This window comes from Nyctereutes procyonoides, unplaced genomic scaffold, assembly GCF_905146905.1.
Source record: "Nyctereutes procyonoides isolate TBG_1078 unplaced genomic scaffold, NYPRO_anot_genome, whole genome shotgun sequence".
NCBI lineage: Eukaryota > Metazoa > Chordata > Mammalia > Carnivora > Canidae > Nyctereutes > Nyctereutes procyonoides.
The window spans coordinates 13,458,846-13,473,580 of NW_026575024.1; the positions used below are offsets into that span (position 1 = coordinate 13,458,846).

The window sequence follows — 14,735 nt, forward strand, 5'->3', positions numbered from 1 at the left end:
GAGTCCTCTAACCCTATCAGACATGGCCCTCTCCTAAAGCCATCTCCAACTGACTGTGAGGTTCCAGGCCTTTTTGGACGCATCCTTTGTCTTGTCACAGTCTCAGACCACAGAACACAGAAGGGACATTCTAATCCTTCCTCTCTCAGACCTCCTTCCAGTCCTGCCTTTGAGTCTTCCCAATGGAAAATTCTGGACATAACAATTGGTGATGCACCCATTTTCTTCATGGTGAATCACAGAGTGATGGAGTTGCAGCTAGAGTACTTTGCTCATATTCTTAAAACTTCATTGAAGGCTTAGAAAGTGCCAGCACCTCAAATATTTTGCACCTATAAAAGCAGAACTACTGGCTTGCCTGGGAGGTGTGTGTGTGTGTGTGTGTGTATGTGTGTGTGTGGAACACATGAAGTGGCCTGTACTCTATTCAATGGGAGTTCCAGCTGAGAGAGTGAGAGAAGATTCTGGTGGACCTTCCCAGCTAAGAGGCCTGCTTCCTGCCCCCTGCTTCTCCCCAGCCCCCAACTCTCAGCTTGTCTTTTAAATAATCCTTCCTCATTCCACTTTTGTGGTGGGGGATAATTAGTCACAGCTCAAGAGTGCTGAATGCTTTCTGTAAGCCATGCGTGCAACAGAGAGAAACATCCAGGGGGTGGGAGTGTGGACACCCCAAGCCTAATTCCTGGGATAAGTGCTCATGGTGTGAATGTTTTGAGACCAGGCCCTTTGCTTCTAACCTGGGCATGTTCTCCCACTTTGCAATTTAACCTATTGCAATTTAACATACGTGTGTGTGTATATAGATGTTTTTCTTTCTTCCTTCCTTCCTTTCTTTTTTTTTTTTTCCTCTTCGTGTTCCTGCCTCAATTGGGAAATCGTAAGAATTAGCCACGAGGTCTGGGAAATGCTCTCTGCCTTGCAAAATTCAGAGATCACAACTCTGGGTACCCTGTGAACCACCTCCAACCTGAACCCGGTATTAACAAGGAGAAACTTGTTTACCTGACGGCTGGGTTCTCATTGGCCCACGGGGCAGATTGTAATTGTGTGTCTAAAAACGTGCTTTTTTTTTTTTTTTTGCATCCCCCAACAGCATGACAACTGCAATAGTAATTTGACTTAAAAAAAGAACAACTTAGTGGTTTGAAGAACTCCTTTAGGAGTCTTAGCACATTGTTGGAAATCTAGTGTGGGTTTCTTCCCCCTTCTCAGCCCTGCATAAGGATGGGAGATTGTCTTCAACGAGGGTGTGTTGTTAGAACTTCTCAATAGCGGCCCCCATGGGGCAAGTTCTCAGTCTACCTAAACGTGAACATAATTTGCTCTGTTTCAGCTTGGCCGAAGAGGAAATAAAAACTGAACAGGAGGTGGTAGAGGGCATGGATATCTCTACTCGCTCCAAAGGTGAGTAAAAATCTTGTATTATCTCTTCCAGCAGAGGAGGAAATTGGAGTTTCTTTTTCTAGTTGTGGTGCAGTGAAGTGTGGCTCTAGGACCCGAGGCTGTAACACTCCCCTGATTTTGAGAGGAACCTTTGATGGATGGACCTAATTTGTGGAGAAATCCGTTCTTTTGATTTCCTTTCCCTTGTGTGTCTGTGTAGGTAGACTCACCTATTGGGAGGTGGGAGGAATTGTCCCATCAGTAAATTTTACTGTGTCATGGCCGAAGGGGAGGGTGGCTGGCTGCCTCTATGCAGGGTGACTTTCAGGAATTCGCAATTTAAATAAAGCGCGTTCTAGAAGAAACCAGAGTGCCCAGCTGCTGCTGGGTTTCTCATTTTGATAAGAGGCCTCTTTGGAGAAGTGAAACAAAGTTGGCCTACTTTGTTGGAAAATGGTGCTCTTGGTTAGAGATAAAGAGGAGCGCAATAGGACTCTCTGGGATTTCGGGGGGGCCAGTGTTTGCGTTTAGGACCAGACATAGTTGATGTTTTAATTCGGAATCCTGCACTAGACTCCTCAAAGTCTTTTAATTGTAGGATTAGTACTTTTCATTTGGTCTGTGTGAGACTGTATGCGGCTTCCCAGAAGGGAATAGTTACTCACTTTTTGTCTTCGGGGTGTTTTTAGGAATAAGCTCCTGGAGCATTTTCCACATCTTTGGTTGATGAAAATGCACATCTCCAAACTTAATGGTTGTACCAAGGTGGTGGTATTCCATCGAGACAAGTCACTGAGTGTCTGCTTTTAGCTGAGGATTATGGGGGAGGTAGGGAGGGCTAGAGAGCGGGTTATTACAGACTCTGCCAGAGAGATCCTGGATCTTTCTAGAATCCAGCTAGAGCGCATTAAAAGAAGTGGCTCCCTAGAGATATCTGAAACAACAAAGTTTTTTTGAGGCTTTTTAGAAGATAGCCCTGTCATTTGGGCCAAAGATGAGGGTCAGAGAGGGAGGGCCGTGCCTTGGGAAGTGGAAGCTGGCTGTTGATGGGGGTGGGGGGGTGGGGTGCAGCATGGTTTGCTGGGGGTGGGTGGGGGTGCCCTAGATGAGAGAAGTCCAGGCTGCCAAAGTGGGTGGTCTGTGCCTGGGGTATAGAGCAGGCTGAGGATTTGGGGAGGGTGGGTTTAGTCAGAGGGCTACTGCTTCTTCATCACAGCCCCCTTTTCCCCCTCCAGTCTAGCCTGTGTTGGGCCAGCAGCACCTGTAATGATCAGGAGAGCCAAGGGGAAGTTTTTTTGTTTTTAAATTTAATATATTTGGCAGAGAGAGAGAGTGTGCATGCACAAGCAGGGAAGTGGCAGAGGAAGAGGGAGAAGCAGATTCCCCGCTGAGCAAGGAGCCCAGCGCTGGATTCGATCTAGGGTCCTGGGATTATGACTCGAGCTTAACCAGCTGAGCCACCCAGGTGTCCTCATGGGGAAATTTTGAGCAAGGAAAGAACCTTACTGAAGAGGGATCTTGAGATGGTTGCTGATGAGGGAGCATGTCCCAGTCCCCTGTGCTCAGCAGAGAATGTAAAGAAAAGGACCAGAGAATGGGGTGTGTGTGTGTGGGGGGATCTTTGTCCTCACTCTGGCCTTCACTTGTACACTGTCTCTGTCCCTTCATGTTCTTATCTCTAAAGGGGGATGTGGGTTCAGATTCCTTCCCCCATGGGCTTTTCTTGTAGAAATAGTGCTCACTAACAGTATTTACGAAGGCGTGTTTGTACCTGAAGCCTTTTCTTACTGAATTACTCTGGTCCCTTTAGGAGATGGGAGATGAGGTCACTGAGGCTCTGACTAGCAGCCTCTCTGAGGTCATCAGCATGGGATGAAATGAACCAAGGCTCCACCTACCACTAGGGAGGAGGCTCTCTTTTCCTGGACACTCAGTGCCTGGAATACCCCGGAGCCTCATAGTGGAGACTTTTCCAGAGGGGTGAGACTCAGGGATCATGAATCTTGCCTCACTTTGCTCAGCCCCCTCACCCCATGTGGGAGAGCCCTCCCCTCATCTTCTTCAGCCCTCCTGGATGCTCCCAGCTCTTTACCAGGTTGCGTCCCCCAATGACTGTGGCACCTGAAGTGATCCCCACGTGACCACTGTCCATGGTTTCATTGTCCCACTCTGGTCCTGTCCCTACAGCAGCTAGCCGCTTTCAGAAGACAGATGAGATCCTGCTCATCTTGCAAATTCCTGCCACTGACCTTCCAGTGCCCTCAGGTTCAAGTTGGAGGTCACTGTGTCTTTCCTACCTGGGTTCAACCCACCCCACTTGCCTTCATTGACCCTGAGACCTTCTGTTCCACTCTACCAATTTCTCTGCCTGACTCCGCTTGAGCTGCCCTGCCTGCTTCCCCTCTGGTCCCTCTTGGGGGCCTTGTGTGTCTTGTGTCCTTTGCTGGGAACAAGCTTCTCCGGGCTCTGCTGCCTATTTCTTTCTTTCTTTCTTTTTTTTTTTTTGAAGGTTTATTTATTTATTTATGATAGACAGAGAGAGAGAGAGAGCGAGAGAGAGGCAGAGACACAGGAGGAGGGAGAAGCAGGCTCCATGCCGGGAGCCCGACGCGGGACTTGATCTCGGGACTCCAGGATCGCTCCCTGGGCCAAAGGCAGGCACTAAACCTCTGAGCCACCCAGGGATCCCCCGTCTGCTGCCTATTTCTTATCTCAGATTCATCTCACACATCCTCTCCCAGGGGCCTCTGGTGGCCACCCCGTCCAAAGGAGCCATTCCATCATTTTCAGTTATATTTTTAAAAGTAACTTCTAATTTTAGAGCGGTTTTAGATTTCTGGATAAGTTGGGATGATAGTGCAGAGTGCTCTCATGTTACCCCTCCCACTCCCCGCACACATCCCGCACATAGAAAGCCCCCCCCATTATTAACATCAGCTGCTAGCATGGTGCTTTTGGCACGCTTAATGAATCTATATTGGTATGTCATTATCAACTGAAGTCTGTACGTTGTTCAGATTTCCTTGATTTCTCTACTGAGGTCGTTTTCTGTTCTAAGATCCCACCCAGTAAGCCAGATTGCATATAGTTACCAAGTCATGACTCCCCAAGTCTCCTGTTGGCTGTCACAGTTTCTCAGACTTTCTTGTTTTCTGACGACTTTGATACTTTTGAGGAGTAGTGCTTAGGTATTTTTTGGGACGTCCCTCAGTTGGATTTATCTGTTGTTTTTCCTCACGGCTGGACTTGGGTGGACTGGGATTGAGGGCTTTTGAGGAGGAAGACCACAGACTAAAATGAATGTTCATCACCTCTCATCACATCAAAAGTACATTAAAAAATATTATTTATTTTTAGAGAGAACGCAAGCGGCAGGAGGGACAGGAGAGAGGAGAGAGAATCCTGAAGCAGACTCCCTGCTGATGGGGGGGCTGACCCCTTGTGGGCCTCATTCCCATGACCCTGAGATCATGACCTGAACTAAAGTCAAGAGTCCACTACTTAACTGAGAAAATGGCTCAGGCGCCCCTCGCGGCTACATGTTACTGAGGTGATTTATCCCTGGTGATGTTGAGTTTGACCACCTGGCTGGTCAGGCTTTGTTAGGTCACCAACCTCCTGTGCTGTACTCTCCGTAAGGAGGTCACGACACCCCCTCCACACCTACTGAGTTGGGGGTACACTCTACTTCCTTGAGGCCCAGAGCTTATACACAAATTATTTGGAAATCTTCCCTAGGAGAGATTTATCCCTTCTCCCCAGTTATTTGTTACTTAGTCATTTATATCAGCATGACTCAGTGCTAGTTTTTATTCATTTTGTTGCTCAAGATGATGTAGCTTTAAGAGGGATGCCTGGCTGGCTTCATGGGTGAAGCGGTGACCCCTGATCTCAGGGTTGTAAGTTTAAGCCCCCCTGGTGTGTGGAGATTATTTACAAATAAAATATTTATTTGATTTTAAAAATGATTTTATTTATTTGATAGCAAGAGAGAGAGAGCATGAGGTGGGAGAGGCAGAGGGAGAGGGAGAAACAGGCTCACAGGACCCCAGGATCATGACCCGAGCTGAAGGCAGATACTTAACCCACTGACCTACCCAGGCGTCCCGAAATAAAATCTTTAAAAAGATTGTCTGGCTTAGGCCATTAGGAGCTCTTTCAATTGGCTCCTGCATCTTTTTGACATCAGTGGGGTTGATTGGTTGGTTGACTCATTAGTTGAACGCTTTCTTACTTTTTTGGCCACTGCAAGATGTACTAGGCTCATCTTTATATTTTCTGCCTTGGCCCTGGATTTAGCCATTTCCCCAGGGCACCCTCGTTCCTTTTATTGAAGAGTAGCATTGGAAACCATGTTTTGGCTCCTCAGGGTGCTTGTTGCTACGGAGATGTCTTTGTTCCTTGGTCCTCTTGGCCCACACAGCAGGGAAAAACGTATGTGTGTACACTGACCTGTATGTATATCCACAACCATAAAGATTTCTCTCTGTATCTGCGTTAAACCAAACGTGAGTTTGTACACTTGTTTCCAATTCTGATCCATGACTATGTGGATCATTCCAGTGCTCTCCCCTCCCTTGTCTATAACCTCATGCTCCTGAACTGAGAAAGCTGCCTCTCACCATCTGCCATTTGTTTACTACATTCTGGTACATTTTATTTTACTTTTTTTTTTTTTTTTTACTTTTTTTAAAAAAAGATTTTATTTATTTATTCATGAGAGAGACAGAGAGAGAGAGAGAGAGAGAGAGAGGAGCAGGCTCCTTGCAGGGAGTCCGATGCAGGACTCGATCCTGGAACTCCAGGATCATGACCTGAGCTGAAGGCAGATGCTCAACCGCTGAGCCACCCAGGCGTCTCTGGTACATTTTAAATCTTATCATTGGTGTACAGCTTGATGAACTTAAACACATGTATACATTGGTAGGACCACAGCCCAGATCAAGAGAATTGAATGTTTATGGCATTCCAGAAGGTTCCTCAAGCTAACTCCAGATTTTCTTCATTGTCCTCCTCCATGACCTTTTACTTCTTATCTGTTTATTAATGGTCGCCTCTGCTGGAATGTAGCCTTCTTCTCTCCCCAGGCACTAGACCACCATGCTCAACTACTCCCTTCCCTTTGAGAAGCAGAGTGGCATAGAGTTTTTAAAAAAACCTCTTCTAGAGCCAGATTCCCTGGGCTCACACTCTGGGCTATCTGCTGCCTAGCTGGGTTCTTCTTTTTTTCCCCAGATTTTATTTATTTGACAGAGCACAAGCAGGCAGAGGTTGAAGCAGGCTTCCCGCTGAGCAGAGAGCCTGATGTGGGGCTCCGTCCCAGAACCCTGGGATCATGACCTGAGTTGAAGGCAGATGCATTATTGACTGAGCCACCCAGGTGCCCCATAGCTGGGTTATTCTTTATGGCTCAGTTTCCTTTTACCCACGGGGATGGTAAAGCTAGAGCATTGTGGTGAGAATTGAATTTGCTCGCAGTCACAGACTGCTCAGAACTGGGGCTTAGTATATGCTCAGAAGTGTTAGCCAGAATTAGAATCCAAGGACAGGAATGAGCTTGTATTGATAATCCTGTCAGGTGGAAGCCCCTACTTGCCATGTTCTACTCTTTTCCCCACTAACAACCTCTAGAAGGGGATGTGGAAACAGTCAGGGAAACTATGCCCAGACTGTGAGGAGTTGTAAGACTCTGAAGAGTTGTAAACTTCCTGGAAGGCGGGCTTGGGATAGGCTTCCCATCCTTCTTGGCCTTTGACATTAGAATAAAGCTTGTCTGTAGCCATTTGAGGCTGATTTTCCCAGGGACCTTGCTGTGGTGGGGAAACCATGGCAGGTGGGGGGAATGGGAGAGGTCACCTGGTTTTGAGGGAGACCTGTCTTTCCCCAGGGATTGCCTTGGATGTCTTTGTGTGGAACTGAGCTCCTGTGTTCCAGGGTTGGCTGGCCAGCGTCTAGCGCGTTAGGTCAGGCGAGTCAGTTGCATTCCCAGAGGCCTAGAGCTACAGTCTTGGGTTGCTCAGGTTCTGAGAGCTGAGGTCAGCATGGTCAAAATGAGATGATTGTAAAGGCTGACTTCACTTTCTCTTCAATCCTAATTATCTCTAAGTCCATGGTGGGATGATCTAGATCCCTCAAAAGCTTACTTCTCCAGACTGTTTCTTTCTTTTTTATTTTATTATTTTTTAAAGATCTTATTTATTTATTCACGAGAGAAAGAGACAGACAGAAATACAGGCAGAGGGAGAAGCAGGCTCCATGCAGGGAGCCTGATGGGACTCGATCACGGGTCTCCAGGATCACACCCTGGGCTGAGGGTGGTGCTAAACCACTGAGCCACCTGGGCTGCCCCTCCAGACTATTTCTTGTGGTTTGGGAAGTTTCAATGCTTCACGCCCCAAATGACACCATTGGGTCAGGAGTCTTTGTTTGTGAGCCACCGAAGCCTGTTCTGGTTAATTGGAATAGAAAAAGGATGCATGGAAAGTGGTCCCTTGGCTCACAGGGTTGATGGGAAGACTAGAGGTCCAGGGCTGTTCTGGGGAGTAGAGCCAGTGCACAACAACCTCAAGGTCAACAGGGTAAAGTCCTCTGGGAGAGTCCCTCCTCTTGTTTCATGCATCTGCCCTTTGGCCAGGGAAGGGCTGGTGTTTGGACACCTGGTCCACCCACCAACTGCCTCTACCAGGGAGGAAGTAATTCTTTAGGACATGACGTGGCCACTCTGGCATCTTGGGAAATTGGCACCATCATTCCCTACTTGCAGGTGGTGAGTAGGCCCTGAACTGTACTGTGCTTGGGAAACTTAACTCTAAAAAAACCGACTTGACAATTCTTTAATCATATTCCAATATCTAGACCATACGACTCTTCAGGTTCTGTAACTAAATTTCAGTTTGTACACCCATGACACGCAGTCACTTATTAACTGAGTAATTCCTGAGTCAGTCATTGCCATCATCCCAGCCTTGGCATTTACTGGAGCGTTTTCATTCTCTGGAGACAAAAGCTTTCTAGCTTTCAAGATGTCAGGTTGACATTTATGTCCGAGGGTAATGATCTGCTGAAAGATGCTCAAGCATAAATTGGGAGTACTGTCCAGATGCCAGGTGTGTTTGCCTAGCTGATATTTTTTGAGTACGTATTAGGTGCCTCGTATTGTATGCAAATTACTTCATTTGATTTTTATAATTATGCTGTGATGTACATGTGTTGTTATTCCCATTTTACAGCCAAGGAAACTGAGGCTCGGTGGGATTAATGGAGTTGCGGAAGTGGAAAACTGGGGTCAGATTTTATCTTTGAGTTTAAAGCTCTGTACATAGCCATGTGCTCTGTTCCCAAGGGTGTCAAGTCAGATATCTGTAAGGTAGATGAGTGAGATGAGCTGGCTGGAGCCTTTGAACAGCAGAGTGCCTGCTCTAATGTGGGAGTGTGCATCTATTTGACTGCTGACCAGCAGGAATATGGCTCATCCAGTGTTGCCCGGATTTTTTTTTTCCCTCCTGTAAAAATGCCGACCTGGAAATGTGGTTTGTGCAGGCCAATTTCTCAAAGACCACGTATGAACCGAACAAAACACATCTCCAGGTCAGAAAGTGGCTTGTCAGTTTGCATTCTCTGCACGAGACTGGTCACAGCAAAGTTCCTTGCAGGATTTTGGCCACACGATGCACGGCTCAGAGCAAGCCCCTCCAAGGCTAGGGACCTGAAAAATGATGGTCTCCGGGAGTTCATGTCTCCATACAAAGGCTCCCCTGTTTGGGCTGCTTTTGCCTCTTGATCCTGCCATGTGTGCATTTTGCAGTAATGATTGTGCTGTGCGGATGCCAGGCTGCCAAAGCTGAAACCATTTTTAAAAATGTCTGTGTAATGTCACCCGCACAAGGGAATGAGCCACTTGGAAACCGTGCACAGATGCAGCGGAAGCCCAAGATATTAAAATCTTGAACAGTATCATTCTTGCTGAGATTTGCCTGGGTTAGGGATATGTTTTCTGAGACAGGATGCTAGAGAATATACAATTATAGCAATTTGCTAACCAGCCTCAGACCTTAATTAGTACAGGATCCTTGTTCTCACTGTTGTATGTAAATTAAGACTGTTTCACAAAGGGATTGTTTATGAGGATGGCTATGAGATAGAGACCTTCTGCCATTTTTTTTTCCTCAAGGAAACTCTTTAAGAAAATATAACCATAAACATTCTTAAATCACAGTGTGATGCAGAAGTGCCGAGAATTTTCTTTTAAAAAATGAGCATCAGTATTTTTTAACTCTATTTTGGCTCTTCTGCAGCGTAAGAAGTGCCATCCATGTACTGCGCAACGGAAAGCATTTATTTATGAGTTAGATTACCAGATTGTTCCTCACCCAAGAAGGTTTAAAATGTCCTGGAATTCTGAAGATGTTGGATAGTAGGCTTTCCAAATGAGAAATCTACCTTCTCTTGGCCAGAGTAGCATCTCCTGTGCATGTGTTCTTGGGATCCTGTCTCCCCTGTTTGTGCAGTTCAGTTTTGTGGTTCACTTGTGGAAAACTTTGTGTTTGCCCCATTTCCCCCCCATTTTTGAAGCCTGACCCACGCTATATGTTTATGTGACTTCTGTTGTTCTTAGAAGACTGTGATCTAAAATTGACTGCTTTAGTTTAAAAAGAACGGTTTCCTTTTCTTCCCCAATTGCTGGTAGAGGTTAGGTACTAGGTCCAAGGCCTTTTAGAGATCCTGGTACTTTTTTTTGTCTGAAACTTTCAAATATAGGTTTGATCCCTTGATGGTGGGTATTCCACCATTGACTTGAGGGGAGCAAGTTTGGAAAGCCCATGTCTCATAGTGGGGGTGGAGTTGCAGTATCATGGGGCCCTTCCAACCATCACCCCAAGTCCCTTCTGCCCACCTCCATCTTTCTTGGGGATCTAGAAATCTGGCATTTCATGGACTTTAAGGAAAAAAAAAAAAAAAAAAAAACAAACCAAAAGCTTTTTTGAGATATAATTCACATATTGTACAAATCTCCATTTTAAAGTATAAACTTTAAGTAGTTTTGAATATGTTCACAGAGTGGTGCAACCATCACCAGGACTGATTTTTAACATTTTCCTCATCCCAGTGAGAAACCGCATCCCCATTAATAGTCCCTCCCCATTGTCCCTTACCCCAGCCCTGACAACCGGAAATCTACCTTCTGTGTCTGTGAATGTACTTAATTTTGCTTGTTTCATACAAATGAAATTACAGAGTATATGACCTTTTGTGTTTGACTTCTTAGACCTGATGCTTTCAAGACTCATCCATGTTGTCGTGTGTACACAAGTACTTCATTCCTTTTTACGGCGGAATACTGCTCTATCATGGGTATATTACATTTTGTTTATCCACTCATCCATCTGTTAACAGACATTTGACTTGATTCTACTCTTCAGCTACTCTGAATAAACGCTGATGTGAAAATTTTGTATGCGTTTTGTGGGGATGTATGCTTTGTATTTCTCTTGGTTATAAACCTAGGTAGGAGTCTGGGGTTTGGGGTCATAGGGTAACTGTTTAACGTTTTGATGAATGTATAGATTTCTTTTACACATTAAAATCTCTCCCACATCTACCCTCTTGGCCCTGTGTGTTTTCTAGTAGCAACTCTTCTTGTTTCTGGACTCTTCTTCAAACCCAGACTCCTTACAAGAAGTGTCTATATTCATGTCTTGGATTTTTCACCTCCTGATATGTCCTGCTAGCTCCATTGTGGCTTCCACGTGGTCCTTCCACATCAGCTTCCTCACTGCACTTCTGCAGACTCCCTGTTACTTTTTCTGGTGGAGCTTTTCGGGGCTTGTTCACTTTGATCTGAGAGAGGTATTGGACATTGCTCTTCATTTGTCTCCTGGAAACCATCTCTTCCTTTGGCTGTTTTTTTTTTTTTTTTTTTTTTTTGCCATCTCCATCCTGGTTCTCCCCCTCTTTCCCTGGCACATTCTCTTCGGCCATTAAGTGTTGGCGTTGTAGAAAGCTTGGCCCTGTCCTCCTCTCTCCCAGCGTGTTCTTTCCCTGAGTGATCTAGCCCACATCCGTAGCTTTGTGACTCACACGTTTTTTATTTCCAACCTAGATTTTTTTCCTGAGTCATGAGGCAGAGAGGGCCAGCTGCCTACCTGGCTTGCCTACCTGTTGTTCACAGGGGTCTCAGACTCTGTGTGTCCCAAGCTGATTTCACATCTCCCCACCTGCTTTCCTGCTGCCCACCCCTCCCAGCCCCCAGCAAAACAACTGCTTTTTTACTGTGATGGATAAGCCAGTGCTCTGCTAGTTGGCTGGGTCAGAGATATGGTAGTTATTCCTAATTCGTCTGTCCTTTTGCCTTTGTGTCATTTTCTTACAGTGTTAGGTCCTAAGTATCATTCTGTATGTTATCACTCTTGTAGAACAGTGGTCTCTTGGCTCGTCCTGTGGTCTCTGTCCTGCCCACCACCCAAATCTTTGTGCAAGGGACCTCTATGGCTCCCACCTCCCGTTTAAAGCTCTTACGTGCTTTCTCCTTAGTTTCAGGATGAAGATCAAAATCCTAAAATCCCCATATGTTGCCTCCCTGCCTACCCATTCAGCCTTTCACTCTGTTCCCCTTTTCTCTCTTACTTGGGCCACACTGATCCTTTAGATTCCAGAGAGTGCCATCTCTAGCCATGGGATCTTTTCTCCTTCTTGGGAGATCCTGTCCTCACCTTTCTCCTAACCTCCCAACCCCCCTGAGTCTAAGGCTCTGGGTCCTGCCTTTTGTTTTCCTTGATCCTCCTGTGCCTGCTGCCTTTTAACTACCGCTGTGCCTGTTCTGGTTGGTGTGCAATAAATGTTTATTTTGAACGAACGAGTGAATGGCTTGACTTTGTCTATCAGATGGATAGAACTTTTATCCTGGAGAACCAAGTAAAAACAGCCTTTCAGCTAGAGAGGATGGCTTTGTTTCCAGCATAATCCGTGCCTGGAAATAATTACCCAAGCTCAGATGTCTGCTTTCCCTGAAACGATTGGTGGCCTGTCTTTCTTTCCCTCCAGGGATATAGCACTCTTTGAAATGGCCCCCTTCCCTCAGATTTCTTTCCCTTCTCAAAGTAGTAATACCACTCTGGTAGGGCCCTTTCCAAAACACAAGTCCGATTGTTCTGCTATTCTGCTTTAAATTTCCAAGGGGTCCTGAAGACCACTGTCTTCAGCAGAGAGAGATTCAAGGCCCCTGCGTCCTGTCCTCATCCCTGCAGACCTGCCCCTTGTCCTGTACAGCCTTTCAGGCTGAGTGTGGGTCCTGTCATAGAGGGGGTTCTCCTGCTCTGCACAGAGGCTCACCTTTGCATGTCCTTCCAGACTGCTCTCCTAGATGACTGCCTTAGTATCACTTTCTCCTCATGCTTGGGGAGCCAGGCCCCTCTTCTTTCTGAGCCTTTATTTACACCTCCTTCAGTGGAGTCCTTTGGCTTCCAAAGTCAAAATCCCTTAAATTGTCCATGAAAGTACAACAATCAGCTCTGATCAGGCATTCTTATACGTACTAAAGGCTTGAGAATTTTCGAGCTGGGCTGAGGAAGGAATCAAAGGCTAGTCCACATACATATTTCTAGGCATCACATCATTATGCCTTGAAGACACCTGCTAAATCCCTCAAGTAGGGATGGGTGGAGGATTCTGAGGTATTCTTGCTCACTTGCTGTGCTGGCTTTTTTGTCTGTTTAATACAGAGCTTTTTACAGCGATGCTGTCTGCTATATGAGGTTGTTTACATTTACATTAATTTTTTCTTAAAGGGTTTATTTATTTATTTATGAGAGACACACAGGGAGAAGCAGGCTTCTTGTGGGGAGCCTGATGTGGGGCTTTATCCCAGGACCCTGTGATCACAACCTGAACTAAAGGCAGAGAGGCTCAATCACTGAGCCACCTAGGTGCCCCATCATTTACATTAATTAAAATTAAAAAAAATTGTAGTGTACTAGCTACATTTCAGTTGTCCAGTAGTTGCCTGCAGCTTAGGTGGCCATATTAGATAGCACAGGTATAGAACATTGCTTTCATTATAGAAAGGTCTATTGGACAGCACTGCTCTGTAGCTTTAACACCTTGGTGGGTGGTGTGCTGGATGCCATTGGTGAAAATTATCTAGTCAGGGATATGCACAGCATAGAAGATGCTGAATGAATAGTTACTGCATCAGAGATCAAGTTTTGCCGGTTCAGACCCTCCTGGACCTCCTCTTTTTTTCCAAAAAGCTCTGTCAAGAGAGTATGGCTGTCTCCCTGTGTTCTCAAGTTGCCATTTCTTGTCTAGGCCCCACTGAACCGACTTTCTGCCAGGCCCCTTGACATCGTGAAATGCTGGCTGGGAGACAAATAGCACAAGATATGCTGGGCCACCCTCTCTCCAGTCTCCCAGATAAACCGTCTGTTGTAAAATTCATTTACCTGTGTGTCTCTTTGCCTAAGTGGTCATGGGCACCACCAAGTCTGTCTCACCTCTGATCACCACAGTACTATAGGTTTATCGTAGCTGCTCAGTAAGTGTTTTTTTTTTTTTTTTTTTAAGTATCTCTTCCAAGAAATATAAACTGATTCAGGGAAGAAAATGGATTATTGGATTTTCCTTTCCAGTGCTAAAGGTAGCACATCTCTTTGTGACATAGGCAGGCCATTCCAAGGACCCAGAGGAGGTCCTGCAGGACAAACCAAGAGGATCCTTGGCTTTGTGCAAGATTTGGGACACCTGGGTGGCTCGGCGGTTGAGCATCCGCCTTTGGCCCAGGGTGTAATCCTGGAGTCCCGGGATTGAGTCCCGTGTCGGGCTCCCTGCATGGAGCCTCCTTCTTCCTCTGCCTGGGTCTCTATGTCTCTGCCTCTCTTTCTGTGTCTCTCATGAATAAATAAATAAATTCTTAAAAAAAAAATCAAATACAGCCAGGAGCTCGGGATCCGGTTCTTAGTTGTTATCAGGTGTTTGGGGGCCTAGGATGAAACTCAGAGGATGATTCACTTTTCAGGCTTCCCTGCTGGGATGGGGACATGGCTGCTTTGGTTTACTCAGATGCAAGGTGAGACTTAGAGCATGAGTAAGTGGGGCCTAGCAGAAACACAGCAGGTGGAGCCTTTCTAAAATGGAGTCTTTTCTGCTTCCATCTCATTTGTAACAAGCTGAAGTATAAAAAGAAAAAGCTAAAAATCCCCCCCCCTTAACCGATGTTAAGTGATTGATAGATTTTCATTTATTCTTTCTTCCCCACTTAGAAAAATATAAACAAACTTAGAAAAAGTTCTCTTCTGGATTCATCGGCCGGTCTGATAATTTGATTGATGTAAGACACACTAACAGGATGAAAACAAACA

The 14,735-nt window shown here is 45.8% G+C and overlaps 1 protein-coding gene across 13 annotated transcripts in view; it reads left to right on the plus strand.

The window, feature by feature from the left end:
• ZMYND8 (zinc finger MYND-type containing 8) overlaps nucleotides 1–14,735 on the plus strand; it is a 127,172-nt gene that overhangs the window by 8,721 nt on the left and 103,716 nt on the right. For all 13 annotated transcript variants that reach the window (XM_055345635.1, XM_055345629.1, XM_055345707.1 and 10 more), the window contains one exon: nucleotides 1,334–1,404. In XM_055345635.1, the coding sequence (XP_055201610.1) occupies nucleotides 1,334–1,404 (71 nt within the window). Of the gene's footprint in view, nucleotides 1–1,333; nucleotides 1,405–14,735 lie in introns of those variants that run through there.